At 43.1% G+C, this 10434-nt stretch overlaps 1 protein-coding gene across 3 annotated transcripts; it reads left to right on the top strand.

Annotated features, from left to right (window-relative positions):
• Positions 1-829: 829 nt before the first annotated feature.
• Positions 830-7904, top strand: LOC120019686 (CCN family member 2-like). Of its 3 annotated transcripts, XM_038963072.1 has the most exons (7): positions 830-973; positions 1086-1154; positions 4987-5379; positions 5645-5861; positions 5978-6232; positions 6346-6557; positions 6681-7904. In XM_038963072.1, exons 3-7 carry the CDS (start codon positions 5320-5322, stop codon positions 6975-6977), a joined length of 1041 nt encoding a protein of 346 aa, XP_038819000.1. In that variant the 5' UTR covers positions 830-973; positions 1086-1154; positions 4987-5319; the 3' UTR covers positions 6978-7904. The 3 variants fall into 3 exon arrangements, with proteins under 3 accessions (XP_038819000.1, XP_038819002.1, XP_038818999.1); XM_038963074.1 differs by lacking the exon at positions 1086-1154; XM_038963071.1 differs by lacking the exons at positions 830-973; positions 1086-1154 and having other exon boundaries at positions 1777-5379.
• Positions 7905-10434: the final 2530 nt, after the last annotated feature.

The raw sequence follows: 10434 nt of genomic DNA, 5'->3' as shown, positions 1-10434 counted from the left end.
GTCATTTCCACGACGACGGCGATCGTGACAGGTGCGTCTTATAAAATTAATCCAAAGAACATCTGGGTAGGGTTACCGCAGTGGGGAACCGTGAGGGCCTTCTAGGCCTTAAGAGAAGGATATATAAAACATGTATATTTTGTTTAATAAAATTTTGTTTAAAAAATTCTATTTAATCTTTTCAATAATTTTAATGATCATCTGATTTCATTTTTTCAGTTTGTGTTGGAAAGAGAAGGGTTAATACTGAAGAGAAAAATTATTCAATCAGGATTTTTCTGTGGTGGTCTCTGGGTAGAAAAATCTAGATAGCTCAGACAGCCATTGGCTAGGCCTTCAGAAGCTGGACAGAAGGCCTCTGCCATTCAACTGTATTAGAGCAGATTTTTGGAGTGACAGTGGAATGAACCAATCACATTTTGACTTGCAATGGGTGGGACCGTTTTAAAAAAAAGTGAGTTGTAGGTCAAACCCAAGATGAACTTTCAAACGTTTTAAAATTATCATCACCTGTAGCCTCTACGAATCTGAGAGCGGAAGACTATTCTCTCTTCTCTAACATGTAGGCTCACTTTTTATGAACAGTCCCATGAAAAGTCAGACTGTTGAATAAATTTCATTTGAACATACTTTACCTGTTGTCCTCTGATTTTGTCCTTACGCAGGAAATAATCTGAGATCAAAAAAAATATCCACAGATATGTCGGTTTGTATTTCCGGTTTGTATTTTCAATGCTGACGCAATTCGCACGCAACTTGCACAATATGTCTACAATTTAACCGAGGCACAGACCAAACATTGTCCCATGCAATCAACTGGCAAATTTCACAAGCACTTCCAGCTGTTTGCAAGGGAACGTGCTTTGGTCGACAACGTTCGGTTACATTCGGCTATCGTTAGCATATTGTGCATCACTGAAATGCATCAGGAGATGGAAAATACAAGCAACAGAACGTACCCGGCCGCAAAAAGGTAAACACTTTTCTGTGGTTACCCTTTCTCCACTTCCTACTGCTAAAAGGACCAACAGCACGGACAACCAGTAAAGTACATTTAAACATCTTTTTTTGCGTCTTTTTTATAGCGACATCTTTCAGACTGATATCCATGGAGAAACCATGGTAACAGTCTGATGTTTAGAGAACATAATCTGGTGAGTGTCACTGTTTTTATTGCAGCTCACTTGCTGTAGCTACAGTGCCTTCGGAAAGTATTCAGACCCCTTGACTTTTCCACATTTTGTTACATTACAGCCTTTTTCTAAAATGTATTATATAAAATCTACACACAATACCCCATAATGACAAAGCGAAAACAAGTTTTTAGACATTTTTACATAACTATTCAGACCCATTCCTATATATTTTCTGTCATTCATGGTGGAATTCAGGAAAATGTTCATATTAAAGGGAAAAGGAAATACTAGATGGTAAAATGGTAATAAGCTTTGACTAGTACGCTACATGTTTTCTCACAAGTTTATGTCTATAATGTATCAAGATAATTTTTCAGTTTAAAAATCACATATTTCTGTATACTGTGGAGAGCTGGCACGGCTTGTCAAAGACATTCCATTATTAGAAGGCAATTGTCATTACTTTTCCTCATATCATTGATAAGACAGTACAACCGGCCGTGATCGGGAGTCCCATAGGGCGGCGCAAAATTGGCCCAGCGTTGTCCGGGTTAGGAGAGGGTTTGGCCATGGGGGCTTTACTTGGCTCATCGCGCTCTAACGACTCCTTGTGGCGGGCTGGGCGCCTGCAGGCTGAACTCTGTAGTCAGTTGAACGGTGTTTCCTCCGATACAATGGTGTGGCTGGATTAAGTGGGCGGGTCATGTTTTGGAGGACGCATGACTTGACTTTCGCCTCCCGAGCCAGTTGGGGAGTTGCAGCGATGAGACAACATCGAAAATGGGGATAAAAAAAATTGCAATTATAATATAGAAAGGTCCCGGGTATTAGAGTGAACTCTTAAAACTTAGCCTAAACGTTGGCGCGCATTGTAGCTCAATGAATATAGAATGATTCAGCAAATGATTGGGAAACCTTCCTCTACAGCTCCAAATCTGACAAGCTAGGCTAGCTCCCGTTGAAATAACGATGCCGTACACTCTCCACAGCAGGCAAATTCAGGTAGATAGTTAGATCGAGTTCTTCAGATAGATAGTTCTTCAGATGTAAAAGTTCAAGCTCATCAACATAGTGTCCGTCTCTCTTCTCCTCTCATAGCTCGAGCAGAATCACCCATTTGAGTGACTCAAAAGTCCCATGCAACAGCAATCCCAGAGTTCCCGTGATTGGCCCAAAATTAAAAAGGCTTCTTTTTGGCTAAACCAAACCACTTTAATTAAGTTCAGGTCAAAATAATGAATAGGATGGCCCATTAAAGAATTCAACCAACTTTGATTCTTGAATGATTGACATGTAGTTTCTTGAAGTTTACACATGAAAGTAACACAAGGGAAAGGGGGGGTACCTAGTCAGTTGTCAAACTGAATGTATTCAACTGAAATGTGTCTTCCGCATTGAACCCAACCCCTCTGAATCAGAGAGGTGCTGGGGGCTGCCTTAATCGACATCCACAAGTGTCTGATGCACTGCAAAACAACATAGGCTCAACAACTAAAGCTGCTGTAAACATAGTGTTTCTAATACATGGTTCTAACTGTGTATTACACACATCAATTGTCTGGAGGCAATATGAATTGCTTCTATCCAATTCCATGTGCATTTTACATGGTGTGTCTTTTCTGGAAGAGCACTAAAATTGCAATAATAAACATTGGAAAAATGAAAACAGATGGGTTTTAGACCACAGCACGTCCGATTCCATTTTAATCATAGATAAGATCTCTGGTTTGGTTAAAAATACAATCATCACATAGATGGAATACCTCAGACAGAACATTTGTCATTTGAACACAGTCACGTAAGTTGCAGACAGAACAGGGTTGTGTACCAAATAGCAGCCTATTCCTTTTATGCTGCACTACATTTGACTAAGGCCCACAGGGCTCTGATGGGCAAGAGTAGTGCACTATGTAGAGAATAGGGTGCCATTTGGGACGAAGACTAGAAGTGGAAATGGAGAGAACTGGAATCACACTGCACAGACAATTACTCCTTGGCAGAATGTTTAATACACTGATGTAGCTAGCTATATGTGTTTGTTTTTTTTGTACTGGGAACAATGAACCACAACACCCTCCTCCGTTGAGGGAATGGGAAAGTGAATCACATGGTCAGGTCTGCTACATCCCACAGTGAAGCACATATCTAATGGGTACTTTATTTACACTGAATGTGGAATCCTTTCCATTGCGTCACCAGCTCTTGACCTTTGACCCTAGCTAACTTCTGCCTGTCACTCCAACATTAGCACCTCATCACTTATCCCAAATTGGACCCCAATTGCACCGCATGTGGAATGTTGAATTTGGAATACTTGCCATGCCTAAGCTTGAGTTTCAGACCCCTTTTAGCCACCATTGAAAACCAGAGAGCATGACATTAAAGGTTAACAGACCTTACAGTAGTTACCTATGCTCCATTGAGTGAGGAACGTCTTGGGGGGGGGGGGAGAGAGAGAGAGCTAATGAGAGCTCCAGGACAACAGCCTAAGACAGGGAATCTGATGCTAACACACAGCTACGTCTTACCACACACAATTGTTGATTAAACACTGCCCTGTGGAGGGGAGTTCAGTTCATCCAACCCCTCAATGGAAAGCCACACCGCACTGTTATTGGTTCAGGAAATCGAGCGCATTTTCAAATAGGGCATTGCGATAAGCTGCTACTATTTCACATGATGGGGTTAAGGAACTGGCAGCCTCTGTTTGGCCACAAATGAATCTGTGTTGACAGACAGGGTACATTACCATCCCACACACTGTACGGCGAAAACGTCTCAGACAGTACAGACCCTGAGGAGCTCCTACTGTACTTTCTGTACAAACCACACTGGAAAAAAGGGAAAGACAGATGCTGCTAGTGAAGATTCCCATATAAGGCCACGCTTCCTCCCAGTCGGTGTGTACATGCAGTAATAGTATGTCTGCTGGCGCAGCCGCACATTCCTCCAGCTCTGAGTTTTCTCTGGGAGTTTTTCATTTCCGATTCGGTGGCTGGTGAGGAGCAGGGCTGCCTTTCATAAGACTGAGGTGGAGAGTCTGGGGCTTGTGTGATCGTTTCTTCAAAAATATACAAACCCCAGAGTCTAGCCGCTTTCCTGCAATCCTCAAGTCTGCTCAGTGTTTAGATACTGACGGAGCAAAATAGAATCCCACACCAGGAATGTAGTACAACTATGCTTTAAAGTCCATAGACTAAACCTTATTAGTGAGGTGAAAGCACATGGCTATAAAAAAGTATGAGATTAAAACCAGTGAATAGAACTGATGAGAGTCTGTTAACTAGACGGTGATGTGGTTTTATACTGTACAAACCCCCTTTATTAAGGACTTGTTGATTAAATCCCAATACCCATGACTTATTATACTTAGGAAGGCTATTGTATAATCTCATACAATACATATCGTACATCTGTTTCTCTGTGCAGTATGTTATTTTCCAAATAGAAAAGCAGTCCTGAAGGTGTACAGAGGTTTTATAACGGTACTGTTTTGTAACGGTGAACTACACTACAGCCCTTCCTTTCATAATTAAATGCACATGCAATAATAGATATTTAAAGCCTTTGAAGTCACTAGTGTAAAATCTATGTGTGATGTGCTAAGAGAACAGAAAGGCAGCTATTCCCAATAACAGGGGAGGTTTACGGTCTCTCTCCGGGATACAACACAACCGCCGATTACACATAAAAGGGAAAGTTGAGGGATAGTGCCAAGAATGCACTTTTATTTTGATATGTGACAGCACTTTGGCTTCAGACAGGAGGAATGCGATATGTCAGGGAGAGCGAGTCTAGGAGGGGGGCAGGAAATTAGGAAAGAATGCCAAGAATGTCCATGTTTGTCCAGGACTCCATTCAGCCACTGGCACGTCACTGCAGCCCTGGGTGTATAAAGGCAGGGAGAGCTCCTAGCTTCAGACACAGAACAACTCCTCATCCAAGAGAGAGCCACAAGAGCAGCAGCAGCTCTACTACTGAAGCTAAACTCTAGCTTTAACCAAGAGAACTACGAGAACTTAACTGAGAAAGAACCAAAACCAGAAACTTCTTAACAACGAGATCGACTCGATCAGACGACAAGCTCCCTGACTACTCGCAAGAGACTAAGGAAGATTTTTGAAGAGCCTGAAGACTTATTTTTGTCTAAGATACTCAGAGAAAAACCCAGAAGAAAAGCAAAATGTCTGCTGGAATGAACATGAGGCTGATTTCTTTCTTCTGTCTCACTCTCTCCTACCTGGTAAGACCCTTTTACTGAGAATGTCAAGTTATATGGGAACTGTATTGCTGTGTCTATGCGCCATGTACCAGACAGACAGACACGAGCTATCAGCATGTCTAGCCTATTACAACAGCAGTTGATTTGTAAATATATATATTTTGTTAACACAGTTACAAAAGGCAGTATGATGCCCTAGCTCTTGGGGCTGATGAACCTTAACGTTAGTAGTAGTTGTGACCATGTGATCAGGGTCTAACCATACTCCTATCTCTTTGTCCCTTAGGCTGTGGCTCAGGAGTGCAGTGGGCAGTGTAGTTGTCCTGATGTGCCCCCTCAGTGTCCCCCTGGTGTGAGCCTGGTGCCCGATGCCTGCGGCTGCTGCAGGGTGTGTGCCAAGCAGATGGGCGAGCTTTGCACAGACAGGGACATGTGCGACCCCCACAAAGGACTCTTCTGTGACTTCGGCTCCCCCATCAACCGCCGCATAGGAGTCTGCACAGGTAAGTCACTCTTAACAGGCTTCTTTGTCGTTCTAATACACTGACTCTTTGATTATTTTCCTCTGCTGGTGTTTGTGTGACTGGAGATGTGACATTCTCTTCTCCTCTTCCCACAGCTAAGGGTGGCGCCACCTGTGTGATGGGTGGGATGGTGTACAGGAGTGGAGAGTCCTTCCAGAGCAGCTGTAAATACCAGTGCACGTGCCTGGACGGTGCCGTGGGCTGTATTCCCCTGTGCAGCATGGACATCCGCCTGCCCAGCCCTGACTGCCCCATGCCCCGCCGCGTCAAAGTGCCTGAGAAGTGCTGCGAGGAGTGGGTGTGCGATGCCCCCCAAAACACAAACAGCTTTGTGGGCTCTGCTCTCGCTGGTGAGTTTCAGTCTTAGACACATACAGTAGCCTACATTCTAATGATGTAATCTGGTCAGCTTTTGAGTGTAGAGATAAAGAGTCTTATGTCACTTCCCCTTCTCTGCCTGCAGCTTACAGAGAGGAGGAGACCTACGGGCCTGACCCCTCCATGATGAGGGAGAACTGCCTGGTCCAGACCACTGAGTGGAGCGCCTGCTCTAAGACCTGCGGCCTGGGCATCTCTACCAAAGTAACCAACGACAACCGCGAGTGCCGCCTGGAGAAACAGTCCCGTCTGTGCATGGTCAGACCCTGCGAGTCCCACATGGAGCAGAGCATTAGGGTAAGCACATTCTTCAACCACTACCCAACCAACCCTTTCATTGCAATAGAAATACTTTGTCAAATCAAGAGGAAAGGAATGGTTACTAATTATGACTTTTGTTTTTACGCTTTGCTCTTCCAGAAGGGAAAGAAATGCATCCGCACACCAAGAGTGTCCAAGCCCATGAAGTTTGAGATCTCTGGCTGCACCACCACCAAGTCCTACCGACCCAAGTTCTGCGGAGTGTGCACCGACGGTCGCTGCTGCACCCCCCACAGAACCACCACCCTGCCCATGGAGTTCAAGTGCCCCGACGGCCAGGTCATGAAGAAGCAGATGATGTTCATCAAGACCTGCGCGTGCCACTACAACTGCCCCGGCGAGAATGACATCTTCGAGTCCATGTACTACAAGAAGATGCTGGGAGACATGGCGTAAACAATTATGTCACCTAACAGCAAAAACAACCAATGACTCTTAACTTGAATCCAACAGATATCCATCTCATCTCGCAGCACAGCATTTGTTTGTCTTTTGGGTTGTAATTTTCAAATTGTGTATTTTGTACAAGGACAGAAACATATATGTGTATATTCAATGTATATGTATGAGTGTATTGATGGATGTTTAGGGCCACTTGCCCTAACGAAAGACAGGGGGCTGCTCTGCTGCCCGAAATAGAATACTTACTGCACTATAGTTCTACTATGTGACAACCTATGTTGTTGTCACTAATTGGCTGATGCCATGTTCCCCTCCCCCTAAACTTTGGCGGGCACCTAATTAACTGGACTGTGTCTAACCTCTGAGCACTTGCAGTAACGAAGGGTGAAGACTTTCAACCCCAGTACGGAAACTTAAATCCTTAACCCACCAGAGTACTAGTTGAACGTACCCTTGTGTATAGCTCACTGTTTGCAGATCCTAACTGTTGCAGTGCTAACGACAGGTCATGGTTCAGCCCATGCTGAAAAGCAGCCGTCCTCCCAGACAAGGAGCGTAGTGTGCATGCTTTGAGGGTTTGCCACAGCACTGAGAAAAGAGGTATTTGACTTTGACTGACTGATTCAGGTTGCAAGGAAGGAATCAGTTTTTTGTCAACAAAAAAAGAGACTGGATGATTTGTAGCTTCATTCCTTTTTATATGTATTATTGATGCTGTAAATATTGTACATATTATTGTACAGTTTGAGTTAATTTAAAGTTTTAAAAAGTTTGTTTTGTTTTTCTCTTCCTTCAATATGTTTATTGATAGCTTATTTGCTGGGTTTGACAGTTTTGTGTACTATTTTATTGAGAAGTGTGACAAAAAAGTTACATGTTTTCACTTTTGTAGTTTGGAATAAAATATATTTTTTATATAAACATGTCTTCCTTTCTTTGTTTTACTCTTTCGGCTTTAAAAGTAGCCTACCCTACAGAACTTAATCTACTCACACCCAAATGATATCCAAAAGTTCACCATATGAAATCAGCCACTAATAAGTTAGCACATGTTTACAAAGCAGTTAGGTGTTCCCACTTTCAGTTCAACAACAGCAGTCAGGCCACTGAAATTCCACTCATTGGATTGTGTGCGGTCCAGGTCCATGCTCTGTCAGACCACCCAGTCTCTAGTAAGGTGTAGTCTATGTGTCACTTTTTAGCCACAAACACCAGCAGAAGACTGCCAGCCCATCCAACAAAACATTTTTCTAAAGTCCTCTATTCTCTTCCCTGTGATGCGTGGATGGAGCGGTGTGCTGCCTGTCCATTTACACACTAACCAGACTGCAGACTAAGGAAACATACTCTGGCAGCGTCTGAGGGAAAGAGCAGTCTAACTGGCAGCCTTGTGCTTTAACACTCACTATCAGTGTCCCACCACTGGGAAAACTCACACCACACTGAACTAGGCCTGGTTCAACATCAAAGACAACACAGACAAATATATGATGGGGATCGGGAAACGGGACGTACCTCATACCAAAGGATAAACCACAAAAATGTATACAGTAATTGGCTGATTAACACAGTGAAAATCATTTTCCTGTCACTGAGTAGCAGAGTCGTTGGTTGCTTTCCAGACAAAATGAAAGAGCCGTTGGATCTAAATCCTGTAACTCTCCACAAAGAGCTCTTTTCATCTGCTTTTTTTCCTCAAAAGTCTTGACTGCATTTAGACTTAGTCTGGGTCGTGTTGTTGTTGGGGGGGTGACTACAGTGTGAGACATTCATATCAACAATATAGTGTGATATGTCTAATTAATGATATTGAGGAGGCTTTAACTAGTTGAATGTGCCTCTGAAGCTAAGCAGGGTTGGTCCTGGTCAGTCCCTGGATGGGAGACCAGATACTGCTGGAAGTGGTGTTGGAGGGCCAGTAGATGGCACTATTTCCTCTGATCTAAAAATATATATATATCCCAATGCCCCAGGGCAGTGACAGGGGACATTACCCCGTGTAGGGTACCGTCCTTCGGATGGGACGTTAAACGGCTGTCGTGACTCTCTGTGGTCACTTATACTAAGAGTAGGGGTATTAACCCCAGTGGCCTGGCTAAATTCCCAATCAGGCCCTCATGCCACCTAATCATCCCCAGCTTCCAATTGGCTCATTCATCACCACATCCTCTCCCCTGTAACTATTCCCCAGATCGTTTCTGTAAATGAGAATGTGTTCTCAGTCAACATACCTGGTAAAATAAGGGTTAAATAAATTACTTTGAGAACATAGGCTACTTAGATGATCAGATATCACAAATCAGGCCAGATGTATACAACTGGTCACTGGTTGATAAGTCAAAGTACACATATCCCTTTAATTGTACCTCATGATTTGAATAAAGCGCTTCACCTGTAGTAAACGTTATCCCTCCAGAACGATCTTCCTTGTAGCGCTCTAAACGCTCATGCCTTCTACACTTCCTTTATTGTCCTGCATGCTGCGTTTAGAATGAACCTGCACTGCCCCCCAGTGTCTATTCAATGACCTGGTGTTTTCACATAAACACATGCAAAGTTCTTGAGTTATTGTCTCGGTTGTGTTGATGACAGAGTCAACCGTTGTAATAAAATGCTACCACCGAACTGTTTTGTCTCAAGGGTCTCTTTGAAGCTAAATGTAACTAAGGTAGCAACATTTGACAGGGGAGCTATTTTAAAATCATATAATAGTACCAAACCGGTAGGCTACTCTGACCACAAGGGGTCCCCCTCTGCCTACATGAGGGTCTGGTATGAGGAAGAAACTAGTCTCTGGGGAAATTGAGTTGCAGGGAAATAAAGTATTTCACGAAATGTAATACAAAACCAAGTTTGTTTATTTGTTGCTCGAGGGGGACCCCTTGAGGGAATTGCAGGTTGAAATTAAGTGTTATTATACATTCATTACCAGTTGTGTTATATTCCATAAGCTATTGGAATTTATATCAAATCTAGGTAGGCCTACTAACACATAAAAACATATATGCCTACACATAGAGACATCTGAAATCTAGCGTAGGGCAGGCAGGCTATAACAAAGTATCATTTCACAGCCACTGTGCCTCCGCCACAGAACTACATACAGCTATAACCAAACCAAACCTTTTCAGTCCAAAATGAGCCAATAGATGGAGGCAGCATTTAGGAACCAAAACATTGGGAGGCCTTATTGAAGAATGACATTAGGTTACCCACAGAAACTGGCCAACCTTTGCAAAATGTACAAATACAAAAGGGTCACATGCTTGGAAATGTTTTCAATGTATATAGTTGAGATTATTGAATAGGTTATCTATACAATCTATAGATAGTCCATATCATGGTCAGAGTCCTTGGGAGCCAAGTGGTTGCTCTACAGATCCCAGTGTTATGAAGCCTCTGGAACCTGTTTGTGATTTATGTATTAGCCTAAACATCAAAAACTTTCATC

Source organism: Salvelinus namaycush, chromosome 24, assembly GCF_016432855.1.
Source record: "Salvelinus namaycush isolate Seneca chromosome 24, SaNama_1.0, whole genome shotgun sequence".
In the NCBI taxonomy this organism is placed as follows: Eukaryota; Metazoa; Chordata; class Actinopteri; order Salmoniformes; family Salmonidae; genus Salvelinus; species Salvelinus namaycush.
The sequence above is the reverse complement of the archived record's forward strand: the minus strand, read 5'-3'. Positions and strand labels throughout refer to the sequence as shown.

Excerpts from the sequence above, each read along its gene's own strand:
- LOC120019686 (XM_038963074.1), top strand. The coding sequence starts at position 5,320 with ATGTCTGCTGGAATGAACATGAGGCTGATTTCTTTCTTCTGTCTCACT. Across the intron at positions 5,380-5,644 it reads GTCTCACTCTCTCCTACCTG|GCTGTGGCTCAGGAGTGCAG; the intron begins GTAAGACCCTTT and ends TTTGTCCCTTAG. Across the intron at positions 6,233-6,345 it reads TGTGGGCTCTGCTCTCGCTG|CTTACAGAGAGGAGGAGACC; the intron begins GTGAGTTTCAGT and ends CTCTGCCTGCAG.